Raw genomic sequence first — 19,674 nt, forward strand, 5'->3', positions numbered from 1 at the left:
TTAAAATATATCAAACTAAACTTATTTGTCATAAGTGATTTCTAATTATGTGTCCATCGTTGCATGACATAAAGCCCAAATTTCTGGTTGCTTTTTCTTATACGGCCATACATAGGCAATCATATATTCTCTTGAGAAAATTTCTGAGACTGAAGAAATGGCACCCACAATATCGCAGTATTAGTCACAAAGTGCCACTTATCAAGTGTCAGCTACAAATGTGTGGAGATGGTGAAGACAAGGATGAGGAACATATTTCAAAGCAAATTCACTCTCTGTGAACATCTTGCTATACCATTTGAGAAATTATTGATTTTTCTTACCCTCATAACAACCCCTAACAATAAGGGTAGGCTGAGAGACCAAAATTCATAAACAGCCAGTAAACATTGCTCAGAATTCAAAAAGCCATAATTCCAGCAAACTTGAAAAGTTTGAACAGCCAAGTGAAAATCCTAATGCACATTAACAAATGTACCTAAAGCATGTGGGTTATGAAAGAAAAAAACAAGTGTTTTTAAGTGTGGCATGAGATATGAATGCCTGTCACTTAGAGCCTGTATTTATGGACAAATTAGTCCTTACTTTTTCCAGTTCTCCAAATGCCATATTCAAATTACCATACAAGGAAAATCAGTGGCTCTGATACATATGTATTCAAAAACAAATCCTACTGCAATTCAAACATGATTACCTCAGACTAAGTCCCATTAAAGTGAATGATGGCTGAGAATTGTGGAAACAGTAGTGCCTATATGTACCTGGAGGGGGGTGCATTAAGCCTTTTGAATACCATTAGCCCTAAGTGACATAGCCAGGTACTGTAGAATAGAGGAGCAGGAAGATGATAGAGATTCTCCCCCCTCCCCTTCACACACAGCCCAATTAGAAAGAAATGAATTTCATAGTTAGCTGAGTTGAGACCTTAAAACTCAAGAAATCTAATCAGTCCAGCTACATTCAATTATTTTTGAGGAAGTCCACCTTCCAAGCCTTGCATGCATTGAATGACAATTCTCACTAATCCTAATGAACATGGTATCTCTAGTCCACTCTGATATTATCCATCTGATATTAATTTTCTGCTGACGCTCTTCAAGAATAGGATGGATCCACCCTCAGTTTTGGTTGTTTGTGGTGAAGTAAAGCTTTATTGACCACATTAATAAGCCTGAGAAATGTGATTCAGTGACAAAAACTGGATCACCTGCACAAAAGTCTTTGATGATGCCTTCTGGTGAACATCCTGGCAGTTTGGATGCATCGTTATCTTTTATTCTGTCTCTCTCTCTTTCTCTCTCTCCCCCCTCCCTCCTTCCCTTCAAGAGAGAGGAAACAAAGTGTCATTGTGAGGTAAGGTAGTTTTCCCTATTTGGTGCCTTCCAGAACTATCGGAATGACAGCTTCCAGAATCCCCAGCCAACATTCGGGAGAAGCAGGCTTAAGAAGTCTTTGCTTAGATCACTGAAGCCAAAATTCAAATCCCCCATTCAGACAGGAAGCCGATTAGGTGTCTCTGATCAGTTGGTACCTCTCAGGCCTGCTCTAAAAACCAAACTGTAAGGTAGACCCTACGTGCTGCTCTGAATTGGTTGAAGATAAAGTCAGATTAAAATGTAATAAGAAAGGTAGGCCTGACCTTCTATACCATTATGCTTTGGGGAACTGCAGAAGATGAAAGGGGTACCCTATGACTTCTTTTGCGCCTGAAACAAGGCCCCAATTCATTCTAGGTAATCCACCTGCTGTGAATATGGGCAGAATTCCATTGCAAAACCTGAACAGAGATGATCCAAGACTTATGGAATCATGTAGGTGCTCTGTAATGGATCCTCCCTGACATCCGAACTTTGTCCTTTGAGGTACTTTCCTGAAATAACTTTAGGGATCATCATTCCTGCAATTTTAATCACTGTTCCACCATTCTACTGTAGGCAAAAGTAAGCCATATCTTGTTTTGGCTTTGGGAAATACCACCACAGTGGCTCAAGAAACTGAACCAAGCTAATCTGCCTAAAATGGATAAGGCAGCAGTCAGTTTTTATATACCAAGCAACCTCATTGTAGCATGAAAGAAAGTTGCCTTGGGAAACTTAAAAGCATGGCTATCATGGGTTCAGAATGCTTGTGTAAATAGTTCTTTGGCTTTATCTGTGGCAGAAAAAAAATGTAGAATTCTTAATCATTTCTCTCTAGGGAATATTATTTTTCAAGGCTATCAGTTGCCTTTTAATACCCATAAGCTACATTATTATATCCACATGCCTGGAAATTAAAAGTAAAACAATGCATTTCCAGCACAGCCATTTCCCCCACCCTTTTATTTTATGCTTATAAGGGAAATGGAGATGCCTAACAGAATTAAATACAGAATCAGAAGCTGTGAATTATTCCATGTTAAATTAACGAGAAACGTGGAAATCGTTTTTCCTATTTTGAAATTTGAAGACTAGCTCACCATCTTTGAACCACCCTTCATCTGTTAGGGTCTTTTCTCATGCACCCCATCCCCACCCCATCATAGCTGTTAAAAGTCTGCCCTTTCTTAGCTGTAACCACACACATACATTGTGTATATACACACACAATTTGATTGTGCCTCCTTCCTCTGTGGACGCCCTTCAGTCCTGCCTTCTTGCCCACTGCTACATCTCCAACCCCCCAGGCCCCTGGGGAGGGTCTGTCTAGTTATTTTAAAAACCCAAAGAAATGAAGCTCTCCAAATAAGGGGAAAATATGAAGACGGGTCCCTAAGCTTGGAGCTCTAGAAGGAGGGGGGCACATTGGGAAAGGAGGCAAGCCTGCCACCTATTGATGAAACCTTGGAACTGCAGGCATCTCTTTTATAACACATACACAGTCCCTCCCAATCACACAGACGCACCTTTTTTTAAAGAATCCAACTGCTAAGCTGACACTGCTTCCAAACGCAATAGTTCAGGAGGAGGGAGAAATGACAACTACTCTCTGTTTATTTTCTGTAGCACAAGTCCATATTTTCCCCACACTCGTTATGAATGACAGACACTCCCAATTGCTGAGGAGGCTGCCTGGCAACCAGACAAAGGGAAATAGTCACAATTTCATGTTATTCCTGAATTCCGCGGTGTGGCTCAGGCTGTAAGAAGCCTGTTATTAAAACACAGCTGCCTGCAATTACTGCAGGTTCTAGTCCCACCAGGTCCAAGGTTGACTCAGCCTTCCATCCTTTATAAGGTAGGTAAAATGAGGACCCAGATTGTTGGGGGGGGGGCAATAAGTTGACTTTGTAAATATACAAATAGAATGAGACTATTGCCTTACACACTGTAAGCTGCCCTGAGTCTTCGGAGAAGGGCGGGATATAAATGTAAATAAATAAATAAATAAATTCCCACCCCAATGCAGGGAATGGTCCTTGCATCTTTCAGATAACACTAAAATGAAGAAACTTGGCTCCCAGGAACAGAACAGGAATGACAGCCCACTCCCCCACAAGTTAGCGTAGCCAAGGCCTGCAAAAAATGCTGCAACCTGAGGCAGGAAATTAGTGAAAAAGAAAAGGCAGCACTAATTAATTAAATGTGCTGCCTTTCCTTAATTGAACTTAAACCTGATGGTGGGAAAAACTCTGCTCTGCTTCCACCTCGGTCCTCAGCTAAGAATATCCTACTCATAGTATCCACTCGTGCCAATGCCCCAGCTGCAAGAGTAACTTCAGCTGTTTTTTGGGGTTAGCAGACTTCTTAAGACTTGCAAACAGTCATTCTGTATCTGAGAGGACAGCTCATACTCTTCTGGAATGATGGAAATGATATTAGATTCCAAATCTCAATACAGTAGAATCTCTGGTCATGGCCATAATTCGTTCCATAATTTTGGTCGCAACCTGTTTTGGTCGTCACTCAAACCTAATTTTGGAAATTTGGCGCTGACAAAAAAAAGTAGCGTGGAACGGGAAATTGGCCACGAGAAAAAAATTTGAACCTGATTTGGTCGCAGTCAGAAGCGTTCGTGACCAGAGGTTCTACTATATTGCAGAAGCTTCAAATAGCCTAAATGTGGAGCCCAGTGGCCTCTGCATTTCTTAAGAACTCTGCAATTGTTGGAGGCAGTAAAATGTCTCTGGCTGCTGTTAAAGACACATATTTTAGATAGTTGCCTGGAACTCACTACTTCCAAAGAGAGTTTCACAATCTCAGCAACCTTAAGATGTGGGGACTTCAACTCCCAGAGTTCCCTGGCTTGCATGCCAAAACTTCCCAGCCAGCAGAATTCTGGGAATTGGAAGTCCACTCATCTCAAAGTTTCTAAGGGTGAGAAACACTATCCTAGACCTTTATGAGAACTCCAACGAGACCTCAGTGTGTAATTACTCTAATACAAGTAGGCAGCAGGAAAAGCCTCCATGGAAAGAAAAATAGCTTGTTAAATATGTCTATTTTAACATGGTATGTCTAGTTTAACAAAAAGAAGGACTAGGGGAGACATGATAGCTGTGTTCCAATATTTCAGGGGCTGCCACAAAGAAGAGGGAGTCGGGCTGTTCTCCAAAGCACCTGAGGGTAGAACAAGAAGCAATGGGTGGAAACTGATCAAAGAAAGAAGCAACTTAGAACTAAGGAGAAATTTCCTGACAGTTAGAACAATTAATAAGTGGAACGACTTGCCTTCAGAAGTTGTGAATGCTCCAACACTGGAAATTTTTAAGAAAATGTTGGATAACCATCTGACTGAGATGGTGTAGGGTTTCCTGCCTGGGCAGGGGGTTGGACTAGAAGGCCTCCAAGGTCCCTTCCAACTCTGATGTTATGTTATGTTATGTTATGTTATGTTATGTTATGTTATGTTATGTTATGTTATGTTATGTTATGTTATGTTATGTTATGTTATGTTATGTTATGTTATGTTAAATGATGGCATAATTTTAAGGGCATGTTTTAAGGGCAAGACGGTTGTCAGAAGGCATATTTTTTGGTTTATAGACAGGATGCTACAAATGTCGGGGAGCAGAATCTATCCAAAATTTCTACAATTAAAGTTACTCAATTCAATGAGACTGATAAAAAAAAAACCTTATGGGAAAATTATTCATATGATCTTGAGTGGTCATAGCATTGATGGAACTAATTTTATTTATTATAATTTAAATTATGAACTAGCTTTGAGTTGTTGGTTAAGGCATCAGGCTAGAAACCAGGAGTCCCTGAGTTCTATCCCAGCTTAGGCATGAAGCCAGCCTGAGTGACCTTGGGCCAGTCCCTCCCTCCTAGGAAGTAGGCAAGGACAAGCCACTTCCAAAAGACCTTGCCAAGAAAATTGCAGGGATTGGTCCATGCAGTTGCCAAGAGTCAACCCTATCTTGAAGGCACAAAAAAAATCAAAGTGCCCTTTTCTCCCAAAGCTCCCAAAAGTTTGCCGTAGTTTAATGACTAGCCTGTAGCAGATTGATCTAAAAGTAGGTGACAATAAGAGCAAGGTGCTGCTGTCATGCTCTGGATGGAATCTCTTTAGTGAACAGAAATAAATAGATGAGCTGTTTTAAAATATAGCAGTGTAATAATTGTTTTCCACAGTTTGCTGTTTGGGAATGATCATTCAAGGCACTAGTTTCACAAAGGTTAAAGACTACTGCATGATATTTTTTTGCTTCTTGAGAAAGAGAGATTTTCAGGACATCTAGATTATTTTCTTCATTAAATAAATGGGGATATGCACATGAAAGGGTAGAATTATGCTGATAGGAAGTGGATAGGAATTCCTGAAGGCTTCCATTTAGTTCTTTGAAGAAAATAAAGACTTAAGAAAGAAAGTACGGTAGATTGCAGTTGGGAATATATTTGTTGTTCTGTTAAATCTACTTCAGATTCTGTAGATTTACCTTCTATTCCATAGGCAGAGCTTTTTGCACCATCTGTTAAAATGGCAGCCGTGCCATTGATGCCCAAGCAATGCTATTTTCCATACATTTCAGTCCTTTTATTCAAATATTCACAGAAAGGACAATGTGTTATTTAGGTAAAATTTACACATAGCTCTACATGCAGTACAGATACTCTAAATCAGGGGTGTCAAACTCGATCATCATAGCAGCATCACGTGACGTATTGGGACTTTTTTCCCCTTCGGTAAACTGGATGGGGGCGAGGCCAGCACGTGACGCATCCAGCCCGCAGCCCGCGAGTTTGACACCCCTGCTTTAAATCCAGACAAATGACTGTGTGCATGTGGAATTGCATAATCCAATATATTTGTGTAGTAGTCTCTATGGGGAATGAAGGGTATTTATGGAAATGGCTACCATAGGTGTTTCAGCAATAAATATAGAAATTGAATCTTTCCTTTACTGGATCGCTACTTCCACACTGATTGGAAGGAACAATTCTTTAACCAAGTCTGAACTATTCACAACTGCAAGCACTTTGTGTATGCTGCTACTTAACCTGTCATTTAATATGTGCTTTCTTGGCAGTAAGTCCCAAAGAACTCTGGGAAGTGTGAACACTTTTACAGGATTGCACTGCTAAAATATACTGCACAGAATATTTGGTCCCACAATAATACACCCAGTCTCTCATAAACAGAAAAAACAGTTGAATCTGTATAGTGAGAGACAGGAAAACAAACTTGCACTTCTTTTGATGTGATGCATGTATATTCATTCTACCTCCCCATAACCCAGATGCTATAATAATCATAATGTTTTTGCAGCAGGCTTACAATCTGTTAAAAGAGACCTGCCAAACCTAAGACTCCTCCCCCCTGGTACTGTAGTCTATTATTTTGCTAAACTAGTCGTTTTAATAGCAACTATGACCTCCTATCCCAAGTATATTTTGACAGTTTGTATAGTATGATTAACTGGTTGAACAGAGGTAAGCATTCAATTATTTGGTTATTCTGAATTGTGTCTTTTCAATAATCTTACTAAGAAAATTACTTTATATTTATCTTTGATTTACAACCAGCATTTCTTATTGGGCAATAGTATATTGTGAGAAGCTGTGTCACTTCCTTTTCTGGAGCCATCTTGACTCCAATACAGGTGGTCCTCGACTTACAACAGTTCATTTGGTGATGTTCAAAGTTATAATGGCACTGAAAAAAGTGACTTATGACTGTTTTTCACACTTACAGCCATTGCAGCATCCCCATAGTCACATGATCAAATTTCAAACACTTGACAACTGACTCATATTTATGATGGTTCCAGTATCCTGGGGTCATGTGATCACCTTTTGCAAACTTCTGACAATAGTAATAGCAATAGCACTTAGACTTATATACCGCTTCACACTGCTTTTACAGCCCTCTCTAAACGGTTTACAGAGTCATCATATTGCGCCCAACAATCTGGGTCCTCCTTTTACCAACCTCAGAAGAATGGAAGGCTGAGTCAACCTTGAGCCTGGTGAGATTTGAACTGCCAAATTGCAGTCAGCTGGCAGTCAGCCTGCAGTACTGCATTCTAACCACTGCGCCACTGCAGCTCTTCAAGCAAAGTCAATGGGCAAGCCAGATTCACTTAACAACCATGTTACTAACCTAACAACTGCAGAGATTCACTTAACAAAAGTTGCAAGCAAGGTTGTAAAATGGTTGTATAATGTCTCACTTTAACAACAGAAATGTTGGGCTCAATTGTGGTTGTAAGTCGAGGACTACCTGTAGCTGGAGTAAGGAGAAGGCATTATCACCTAAAAGCAAGATATACAGCTTCTATGCCCCCAGTTGGAGTGTCAAAACAGCCTGCTTCACCTTCTTCAGCTGCTTAGTGTCAAAAGAGTATCTTCTGAGCATGCAAAGTCAGTAAATTAGTTGCTTTAGTGCAGGAGAGTGATTCCAATGTGTTGTGTAGAAGCAGAAGCCACAATAAAAGAGCCCTTCTAAAAATGTTTGGCTAACCCAGGGTTTCTCAACCATAGCAACTTTAAGACAGGTGGACTTCAACTCCCAGAATTCTCCAGCTAGCCAATTCTGGGAGTTGTCTTAAAGTTGTAAAGCATTATTTGCGGTTTCACACAAAGCTAACAAGCAAATCACTAATACCTTAGTGCATGGGGTGTCAAACTTGCATCATCACATTGTCACATGACGTATCGTGACTGTTTTCCCTTTCACTAAACCAGGGGTGGACATGGCCAGCGTGTGATGCATCTGGCCTGTGGGCCGTGAGTTTGACACCCCTGACTTAATGTCACTTCCGTCTTATGCACGTACATATATCTCCATATATAGTTGCAGGATAGGAATAATATCTTACAGGACTGCAATCCCGTGAAAACATTCACACTTGATTACTTAAAATATGGTCTATAAGCACTAAGTAGTAATGAAAGACCAGAGTGGAATTTGGAGTCATTGTCTGCAAAGACATAGCTGTTGTGGATTTTATGTCTCAGGCCTTTGGGGGGGGGGGAGGCATGCATAGAGGCACCAAATATTCAGAGAGATTGAGAATAAAAGAAAAAGGTGAACAAACTCCTGTATAGTAATTGCCAGACCAAAAGGGGATGTTTTGTGCTGCCTTGTGCTCAATTTCCTTCTCTACTATTGGGGGGGGGGAAGGGGGGTAAGTACATAGAGGAGCCTTTAGGCTGCTACTGTATTGCAAATACCATGTGCTCTGTATTGTGTAATATAATTGATAACAACCTTGTATAATGGAATAATGTTAGACTTTCCTGCAGTATAGAAAATAATGAACTATTTGCCTGAAGCTTACTTTACTCTGAGCTCAAACAAAAGCAGAACTCACTTATTCATTTCCATTACTATTTTGATAGGAAATGTAATGGAATAAAAATGAATGTTTTGTCATTTTTCAGCAAAACTCCAGCAGATGCCTCTATTCCTTGTTTGATACTGCTTTATTATTTATTAATTTGGTCTAGTGGTTAAGGGACCAGTTCAGAAACTGAGAGACTGAGTTCTAGTCCTGCCTTAGGCAAGAGAGCTGGCTGGATGACTTTGGGCCAGTCACTTTCTCTCAAGCCCAACCTATTTCACAAGATGGTGGTTGTGGGGAAAGTAGGAGGAGGAAAGACTATTAGGCATGTTTGCTGCCTTGAATTATTGTGTGGGTAATCTACAATTATCTTGAAAGCCTAATACAGGTGAAAACTTAATTCAAGACAAGGACCTAAGAGTTAATTATTAAGATAACGTCTAAGAATATAGGCAGATCTGAGCAGGATTATTATTATTTTTTTGTAAAATTAGGATGTTCAGTTCTGATAAATTCAATATTTACAGATATTGAGGGGGTTGTTTAGATATTGCTCTGAGGTTTCTAATCACACTTATGTGCAGTTCCCGGTATTTTGTAATTTTCCCCCTCACTCCTAGTATCACTTCATATAGCAAGTGATTATTATTCTATACATGTATACCAAGTGATTATTATTCACTGTCAGTCTAGGATTGATGGGGGGAGGAAAGTTTGCCAGGGTCTATTTGTTTCAACAGCAGTATACTGGTGATGGTTTATTTTCCTGGTAACCAGACATCTGAAAATAATAATAAAAATGCCACTGTGTGTGCATTGATTTCTGTGTCTGTTTCCACTGAGTAACATCTCTAATGGCAGGATGGGGAAAAATCCAAAGTTTAGAGCAGAGATGGGAACTTTGTGGTCTTCCAGATGTCTTAGATTGAAACAAACCCATTTTGTCAACTCCAGTTAATATAGCCAGTATCTGGAAGAATTTGAAAGCTACAAGGTCTCATTCCTACTTTAGATCTCACTTTTGAGTCTGATTATATTTAATCAAGATTTTTCTAGCTTCCAATCCATATATTAATTTGTGTACTTTGCTTCGCTCACTACCCACCCTTCAATATAGTCCTTTTACTTAAAGGAAGTGCCAGGGTGAAATGATGAAAAGCAAGCTGCAACACAAAATGAGACATTTCAAAACTGATCTCAGAGTTGGGTGTGGTTTCTATCAACCCATTGCAGCCACTTTGCTGAATCATGACTATATAAAGAATAAGTAGAAGAACCAAATATATGCCAGTAGAGGGCATTCCTGGGCAGCACTTTATTCTTTCTTCAGAAATCTTGCTGATTCAACAATCAGTTCTTGTACTTTCTTGCCAACTACTATAACAATTTGTTGGCTGTCAAAATCCTGCCAAAGTCCTGGAAATATTCTATTAAGAGTAATATGTTGAGTTGAAGCTGGTATCTCCTAGGCATTTCTTTGTCCTCCAAAGAACATTATTCCATTCTGGTAGGCACAGGTTCAGACATGTTTTGGTGGAAAATGCTAATCCCTCCATATGTTCAACAAATTAACATGGACACAATCTACCAGAAAAGCTTTAATCTTTGGCGGCATAGAAATAAGGAACAGGCCTGGACCTCAGGCACCAACTATTAGCAATAGAACTGCAGGTTTTTTGCAAGCAATAGTGACTGAACATGCAAATCAAGACACTGTTACAGCTTGGATATTCCAATCCAGTCCCCCACCACCACCCAAAAAATTGGTACCTTCAATGTGTTAAAACTACAAATTCTGATTCAAATTCAAATTTCAAATCAGAATATCAAAACTACAAAAATCAGGGCCTGATTTTTGAGAATGCAGATTATCATTCATCACATCTGGAGGGGATCAGCATGTGCACACAGTCCTAATCTGTGCATGTGTGGGTATGTGCTTGAAAGGACTACACACATTCAAAGGCACCCTGTTGCACAATTAGAGCTTTGAACAAAACCAGATACTTCTACTGAGAGATTCCTTAGTCATTGCCCTTAGCTATGCTAGTCTGCCTGCCTGCCGATTAATTGAATGTATTTGTGTGTCTAAGTGAGAGAAACCCGCGAGAAGGGTGGTGATGACAAGACGAGACTGGCCCTGTTGCAGTCTTGTGGAAAAAGGGAGGAGGGCAAGGCAGAAAGAAAGACAGCTACTTCTTCTTACTCAGGTATATTCGACTCAGCTGAAGGAGACACACAGCCAGACTGAGACAGGTAGATTCTGCAGCTCACACCTGATTTGGGTTTTCATTGCTGGGGGGAAACAGGCAAGGACAGGAATCATGTTTCGTGAGAAAAAAACATGTTAGTTCCTATTTGGTCAGTTAGTATATAGAAATTTGGGAGAGGCACTACCGGTCGCATAGAAGGGTTCCTCCAAGCACCTTTCCTGATTTGGAGTAGGAAATGGTCTGCCCCAAATCCACCTAAATTCTTAATCTCTTGGCTCCCTAGCTGGCAAGTTTGGGTATCTGTGTACTATAGGCACAGATTGCAGGGAAGTACATTTGACGCTTGTTTCATCTCTGTTTCCTAGCTGAACAGTAGGATAAGCTTTTCTGGTAGGCTGATCTGCCGTATTTCTTGGACTTTGACTCTCTCTTCTCCCTTCTCCCCCCTATCTCCTGGCCTTCAAAAATCCCCAGATAATTTGAAGGATGGGAGATGATGATTGAATTTGCTATTCGTTCCCCAATCCGCCCGTCTCCCACCTCTTTCCCCCTGCCCTTTCATGTTTCCCAGAGTGGAAGAAAAAATGAAGGTGGGGTAGCTGGATCAGTGTCTGGCTCGTTGAGTCACCTTGTCTGGCTCAGGCTGGAATTCCCCCCCCCCTCTTTTTTCCTCCCCTACTTCCTCATCCCCCACTACTCCAACATACCCTCCCAAAAAAAACCTCCACAAACCCCAGTGTTACAGAAGTTCAACTTCTCCCAAAACTTTACAGCACTGTCTTCCTAATAATCTATATTATAAGCGGCTGTCCCTCCCACTCCTGTTTCAGAACACCCTCCTTAAATTATCCTGTCCAACTTCTTGCTGCTGCTTCCCCCGGAGCCCAGCTTTGGGGGGGGGGAGTTCTCGGACTCAAAGAGATGACCATGGATCCTTGTTTGCCACAGTTTATTCTGTTCAGAGGTACACTGCCTTGGAATATAGAAGTTCAGTTCAAGATTGCCAGCCAGCCGACAATTTAGCGGTAACCCTGTCCTCTTACTGTATTCCTTTTTCAGCCCACTTGCTGAGGGAATGGAAACGAATAGCCCTCCCCAATCGGGCGCCTTCCAAAATCCCCAGATCATTTGAAGGATGGGAGATGATGATTGAATTTGCTATTCGTTCCCCAATCCGCCCGTCTCCCACCTCTTTCCCCCTCCCCTTTCATTTGTTTCCCAGAGTGGAAGAAAAAATGAAGGTGGGGTAGCTGGATCAGTGTCTGGCTCGTTGAGTCACCTTGTCTGGCTCAGGCTGGAATTTCCCCCCCCCCTCTTTTTTCCTCCCCTACTTCCTCATCCCCCACTACTCCAACATACCCTCCCAAAAAAAAACCTCCACAAACCCCAGTGTTACAGAAGTTCAACTTCTCCCAAAACTTTACAGCACTGTCTTCCTAATAATCTATATTATAAGCGGCTGTCCCTCCCACTCCTGTTTCAGAACACCCTCCTTAAATTATCCTGTCCAACTTCTTGCTGCTGCTTCCCCCGGAGCCCAGCTTTGGGGGGGGGGAGTTCTCGGACTCAAAGAGATGACCATGGATCCTTGTTTGCCACAGTTTATTCTGTTCAGAGGTACACTGCCTTGGAATATAGAAGTTCAGTTCAAGATTGCCAGCCAGCCGACAATTTAGCGGTAACCCTGTCCTCTTACTGTATTCCTTTTTCAGCCCACTTGCTGAGGGAATGGAAACGAATAGCCCTCCCCAATCGGGCGCCTTCCAAAATCCCCATCCAGAGCGATCTGTGGTCATTCGTGCTAGAAATTAAAGGCGCCTAAAGGGAAGATAACAACTTGGTCACGGCTGATACATTTAACCAAAAGTACCCGCTTGATTTTCATAGAATTTACTTCCAAGTGAGGGCCTGCAGGATGTGGGGGGCGGGGAATCTTTGCTTTCGACTTTCTCTGCATCCCAAGTCGGTTGCTTGCAGCTTTTTCTTACGCTGCTGCGTGATCCGATATCGAGATAACAATCTTTTTTCCCCCCTTGCAGTTCTAGGTTTATGAGCTTTCCAGCCTGTTCCTCTTTGTCTTTGCTTGCCTCGGGGCAGTTACTTGTTCGAGGAGGGGGCTGTACCTTTGCAGCACACGCCCCCCCTTCTATAAATCTCGCCTGACCCCGCCCGGCTTAATTATCTCCCGCTCCTCTGTGTTTCCATCTGCAGGATCCTGCGCCTTTAAACCCGGACCCAACCCACCCAAGCGCCGGGGTCCCACCCACCCTCAAGCCCAGTTAAAATGAGCGGGTCTCAAGCGCGACTCCATCAGGCCGCAGGAGCGGGTGCAGTCAGTGTCGGCGGCGCCGGCGGTGCCCAGGGGGAGGTCGCTGCCGAGATGCCGGCCACCGAGAAGGACCTGGCAGAGGATGCGCCCTGGAAGAAAATCCAGCAGAACACCTTCACGCGCTGGTGCAACGAGCACCTGAAATGCGTCAACAAGCGTATCGCCAACTTGCAGGCGGATTTGGGCGACGGGCTGCGCCTCATTGCCTTGCTCGAAGTGCTGAGCCAGAAGAAGATGGGACGCAAATACAACACGCGTCCCACCTTCCGGCAGATGCAGCTGGAGAACGTGTCGGTGGCGCTGGAGTTCCTGGAGAGAGAGAACATCAAGCTGGTCTCCATCGGTAAGTCCTAAGGTGGGCGGGGTGGAAGAGTTTTGCCTGGGAGATCGATAACTTTTGGGGACGATCACGGGTGGGGAGTATCGAGGCTGGCTCTGAATAAATGTGGCTACAGGGAAGGGGGGCATTGGAAACACCCGAAAAAGTTTTCCCAGAAAAAGTGCGGTGAAGACTGGAAAGTGGCTGGCTGATGGTTTTGGGGCGGGGGGAGGCATCGCGTTGTTCTCAGTTGGCGAGGCCCAGGTGCAGAGGGGAGGAGGGGCGCGCTTTAGAGCCCTTCCCGCTTAAGGGGGTGTGAGGCTCAGCTAGGCGGGATGCTACCGGGCGGGGAGCACCCCAAAGGGGGGCACCCGGGGGCGTAGGCTTCCTTGAAAGCCCGTGGGGGGGGGAAACGTCTTTGCAAACGGGGTGCTGCGGCTTTCTGGAGAAATGACTCGGTCGGCCAGGGCCTGTTGGAGGGGTGGGGTTGGCGTTACGACGGCGCATCTGGGCGTGGTGAGAGTGCAGTGGCCGACTCCGTTTTTGTCTGTTTTTTTTAAAAAAGGCGGCCTCCTTCCTTCCCACCCACCCACCCACCCACCACCCCCGAGGCCTCGTTACCACTGGAGGTAATGAGTCTCTTCCCGGCTCGGCCTCCGTTTGCTTTGGGAACTCGGACAGTCTAAATAGTTCATCCCTGTGTTTCTAACCTTTTCTGGCTTGGCACACCTCGGTTCTCTCTGCTCGGGGAAAGGCCCGTTAACTTCTTGGAGGAGGGCGGAGTGAGGTTTGGGAGGAGGGTTCCATGCTTCATCTGCTTTTGATTCCAGAACCGTGGTCGGTTTCCCCTTGCGCTGCCCCCTCTTTTCTTTTCCAGCCCCCCCCCCCTTTCCCTTTGATCTTCCCTCCTGCCAGACGGCGGGTGGGGTGGGGGGTGGGGAAACAAAGTTAGAAACTTGCATCCACAGAGAAAGGGCGGGGCGGGGAGAAAAGATGTGCCTGAGCCACTAGGTTTTGGAGGCTGCACTTGGGAGCCTCTGGAAAGCCTTTAGTGGACTCTGTCGACCTGCAATGCCTTTGTCTTTCTAACCAGGTCGGTACTCCAGTTTGGCCTGATGCAGCCCTCCGAGGCCTGCTTGCTGCTCTCTTTCAGCCACAATAGAATCTCAGCCTGTAATATTGGCATGGCTGCATTCCAGGGAAGGAACCAGTTGGCCTGGAACATGTTTTTTTCTTTCTTTACCATTGGGCCTTACTGCAGGGTGGGAGCCTGTGGTCCGTTCTATGCTGCTGGGCCGCAATTCCATTGAGTCTTAGCTAGTGTGGGAAAGAATGATGACTCTTCTGCCCACTAATATTTGGCAAGCCACCAATTTCCTATCTTGTCATATCAAAGAAGCTAGAAGCTGTAGCTTAAAATAGATCCCCAACTACTCTGGGTCACTAGGAGTGACTGTGCCTAAAACTACTGGCAATTTCCTATAAGCCTTATATGGAGAAGGAAATGGGGCTAAACAGGCACTTAGAGTGCCTGTTTGTCCTGCACTTCTAGATTACATGGGGCAGGCAAACTAGTTTATGATGACTTGTATGTAAAAGTTGATATAAAAAGGGGTTTGCTGCTTCTCTCTGCCATCTGCAGGTGACTACATCTCCTCTACCTTCTGCTGGACTTGGTTTCTGGATGATGCTGAATTTTGCCAAGCAATTAAAGGAGGCAATGTTTGGCTCATTGGTCATTTAATGTTTGGGCTGTGCCCATGATCAGCAATGTAGAGGAGGTGTGTCATGAGCAGTTTTGCTCTGGCCCAGGCTGTAGAAGTAGTTCAGGAGATTCCGAACTTCATTGGACAAAAGAGCTAACAAACAGCTTATTAGCATAGGTGCCCTTGGATAGTCTGTTTCTTCAAACAAAACAAGCTTGTTATCTATATGATGTGCTTTCTTCAATGCAGCCAGCATTTTTTAAGCTAAGATGGTCAGCCGGGTCTGTACTGATGGTCAATGTTCTCCTTGACTACTGCTATCTATTCTGATAAAAGGAATATGGAAGATTGCTGAAACTGCCCTTGACACATCACACTTTCTTATCAAACATTACCCTTGTCTAGAGTTAATGCTGAGCATGGTTTATAGGGCCTCCTCTTCACCATGACACAGAGGAAGGGGCTTAATGTGGCTTTACAGGGGCTCTTGGGCCACATTTCCAACCGGTGATCATAATGGTTAGGAAGCTTGGAAATTCAATAACATTTAGAAGATCATTGTTTTCCATTTCTAATCTAGAGCAGCCTAACCTGAAAAGTGATGGGACTATACCACCCATATCTTCAAAGTCCATAGTAGTTAGGAAGTTCAGTTGAACATAGCTGGAGGCAATTAAGTCAAGGGTGGGTGTAGTGTCTAGTTTGGGGGAAAGGCTCTACAATACATCTAGGAAACTTTGAACTTCCCATAAATTGCATAAATAGCATCCTACCAGGCTGAGGCTCACATAAAGAGAGCTTGATTTTATTGGGCTTCTCTTGTTTTGACATGGCATAGCTGTACTGCTACAATCTTAATTCTACACTACACCCTAACTCAGTAAATTGGGGTGGGAGGGGAGGCCATAACCTATCAAATGATTCTCTGTCCACAATCTTAGTTCTGTAGGAGGCAGGACCTCGGCCACAATTTGTGACTCTCTAAAGCTCTCTTAACAGATTTTTGAAGTTCATGGTAAAATTGGGTGTGTGGATATAGCATGTGATAAAAAGTTTGAGTTGTCAAATGCCTTTTTTGGTAATAGTTCAAGCCTGGGATAATTCCTGTGTTTTTCTTTCTTTGGACTGTTCCTTTTCCTATTTTTCTAACTTTTCTCCCTTCTATATTTTATCTTATAATCATGTAACTTTGTTTTTAAAAAGAAGGTGGTAATTCCCTATTTGATTAAGAGCCTGACTTTGCAAATATATGAAATTGAGTAATACAGGGTTAGCTCTGAAAGACACTGATTTGTAATTCATGAGACTGAAGAAATAAAGAGGAACAAAACCAGCCAATTCTTAGGCTTGCATGGACTTCTGGTTGAACTACTGGCTGCTGGTGGCAGAGGGTGAAGCTTGCAATTTGAAAGCAGGCTTTTGATAAATATTCAAAGCACTCTTGAAAGAACGCCCGTAGTAGACCACTCTGAAACCCTTTGCATCTGCATTTGAGCTTGCCCAACATCACAGTCCTAGAGAGCTGCTATAGTAAAGTTGCCATATACTGTATAACATTACAGTTAGGGGCAGAGTTCTAAAGTAGTCTTGGGTTTGAATAGGGAGGGGGAAGAAAAACCAGTCTTTTCTCCCAAATTAGGAGTGGGAAACATTTCTGTTACTAACTGGCCCTGGTCCTGCTAAAAGTTCTAGCCTGGAAATCCAGGGAAGTTGAGCGGTGCAGTTTGATGTACTGAATCACTGGACTGCAGACGCTGACTCAGCCTCACAGTGGCTGAGAAATGGAGGCAAAAAGTATGTCTGCAGGCTGTAAAAAGTGAAGCTTAGGTCTGGTATACATGTGGGTGCATGTATGCATGTCTGTCAGCTGGTGGGTAGGGTGGATAGGAAGGAAGGAAGCAGTGAATGGGCATGCCGGATTGGTCTCCATCCTTCCTTCCTTATTAATGTATATTCCATTTGCTCCAGTTCTTCCTCCTTGGATTTGGGCACACAGATGGGTGGGCTAGGAAGCCCTTTCCTCCTCCTCTTTGGGAGACAGGAAGCAGGGGGGGAGGGGGAGCCTGCAGAAGGGTTATTCTTTCCCCTCCCCCTGGAAGGAGGATCCTGTTGGGATGGAGAAGCCGCTGCCTGCCGGCCATTCCATATAAGGCTAAAAAATGCTGGAGCAGCCTGCGCAGGGTGGTGTGTGTGTGTGTGTGGCTGGGTGGGCGGTGCATTGCTGGGTGGGGAGACAGTTTCTTCGTTTGCCTTCTTCCTATCTGGTCCCCCCTCCCCCAAATTAGTGAAGAAAGCATGGGTTGTTTAGCCCTGCCCAGTATGTGAATCTGCAGCGGAACTCAACATTAAAGCTTAAAGCTGTGGAGTGTGCATCTCCTGGGGACTTCTTAGAAGAGAGTTCCCATCCCAGCATTTCTCTGGGCAGGGCAGAATGAGATGCTTGGGACTTTACACCTGTGGAGATTTTATACTTGGGAAAGTGAAGTTGGGCTTGCAGATCTCACTGTCTTTTCCTTTGCTGACTTCTGAATCCTGAGTCTTCTCTGTCCTCCTGTCCTTTGACTTAGTAGTGCTGGGTGGTCTCCAAATACACTCCAACTCTGACTCCCTGACCTGTTGAACAGCACATAAGGCTGCATGGGTAGCGGTGGCTGGGAGGGAAAGCTCAGTTTGGCCAGGGGCTTATTCACATGCTCTCAAGAATGATACGAGAGGGTTATACATATCATTCTTACATAGTTTCTGATGATCCACAATAGGTCTAAAAGTACCAGATGGTCTATAGCAGGGGTCTGCAAACTTGGCTCTTTTAAGACTTGTGGGCTTCAACTCCCAGAGTTCCTCAGCCAGCAAAGCTAGTTGAATAGTGAATTGTCATAATTCACTGGTCTATAGTGAATTGTAGAGACAAACACACATTTTTACACTAGTTAGCCGGATTTTACTTCAAGGGTCTGTGAGAACACAGGTGAAGAAAGCCAGAATCCATTAAAACTTTATTGTGCCACAAGACTCCTTCAACAGAATGACTCTGCTGCTGGAAATGGTCCTTATAAGAATGGCATGATATATTTATCTATACCTTGTGTTTGTTCCGGGAAGTGGGGGGGGGTTGTGAAGGGAGGGGAGTTGGGGGGGGGTAAAGGGGGGGAGAAAAGTTTTGTAAAACTTTTTCAATTAAAAAAAAAAAGAATGGCATATTCTGCTTTTAATTGGAGACCTCTACCTGGACCTTGGCCATAGTTCCTCAATGAGCATCCTTAAGATATGTCACACTGCAAATTCCAATCATCCCTAGCCAATGACTGGGCTGCTGCTTAGTTATTCAATTTGTATATTGTGTTTTCCCCAAAATAAGACCCTGTCATATATATATATATATTATTTATTTACATTTATATCCCGCCCTTCTCCGAAGACTCAGGGCGGCTTACATTGTGTAAGGCAATAGTCTCATTCTATTTGTATATTTATATACAAAGTCAACTTATTGCCCCCCCAACAATCTGGGTCCTCATTTTACCTACCTTATAAAGGATGGAAGGCTGAGTCAACCTTGGGCCTGGTGGGACTAGAACCTGCAGTAATTGCAGGCAGCTGTGTTTAATAACAGGCTTCTTACAGCCTGAGCCACACCGCGGCCCCATTTTGAACCCTGAAATAAGCGTTTGGCCTTATTGCCATGCGCTCAAAAGCCCGATTGGACTTATTATCAGGGGATGTCTTATTTTGGGTGAAACGGTAGTTGCCCCAACTCAGTGACTCTGCTCAGCATACATTCATTAAAAAACTATTAGGTGAAAATGTATTCTGAGTGGGTACGGAAGGTCGGACTTCCTGAAGTATAATACTATTCATGTTGGACCCAAATACTATTGCTACACCATATACATATGTGGGTACTATGAAAGATTTATGTCACATGAACTAAGCATATATATGCTTGATCTAAGTCCAGGCCCCTTGTACTTCATGGAATGCGTGTGGAATGTGAGATCTGTGACTCCCTCAAAAACCATAAAAAAAAACCTGAGGAGTTGGCTAAAAGAAAATTGAGCCCTCTCAGCAAATGATTAATTCAGAAGCTTAATGAGAGTAGGGAAGGTCTCCCCTTTATGCATTTTATTCAGCAAAAATAAATGGACTGATTTATGACTTAATTCTGCAGATTTGTTCTTTCTCTTAAGATCTGCCAGTAACAGCAGCCTCAAGCTTGTGTTGCTGTGCCAGATCAGGGCTGTGAGTGATAGCAATCAAGTAAAATGGTGTGCTGAGGTAGCTCTTTACTCTTTCCATGCTGTGCTTAAAAAACAACTACGGAGCCTCTCTGAGTCCAGAATAAAAATTGTGCAAACCTTCCAAATGAATTTAGCAGTTCCATCTCTTTTGCTTTGTCTCTT

General features: G+C 43.3%; 1 protein-coding gene across 5 annotated transcripts in view; it reads left to right on the forward strand.

The window, feature by feature from the left end:
- The window catches only part of FLNA (filamin A), an 88,957-nt gene that overhangs the window by 1,498 nt on the left and 67,785 nt on the right, over window positions 1-19,674 (forward strand). For all 5 annotated transcript variants that reach the window (XM_058166491.1, XM_058166493.1, XM_058166492.1 and 2 more), the window contains exon 2: window positions 13,132-13,592. In XM_058166491.1, the coding sequence (XP_058022474.1) occupies window positions 13,205-13,592 (388 nt within the window). In that variant the 5' untranslated portion in view covers window positions 13,132-13,204. The remainder of the gene's footprint in view (window positions 1-13,131; window positions 13,593-19,674) is intronic.

This window comes from Ahaetulla prasina, chromosome 2 (genome assembly GCF_028640845.1).
Source record: "Ahaetulla prasina isolate Xishuangbanna chromosome 2, ASM2864084v1, whole genome shotgun sequence".
Classification (NCBI taxonomy): domain Eukaryota; kingdom Metazoa; phylum Chordata; class Lepidosauria; order Squamata; family Colubridae; genus Ahaetulla; species Ahaetulla prasina.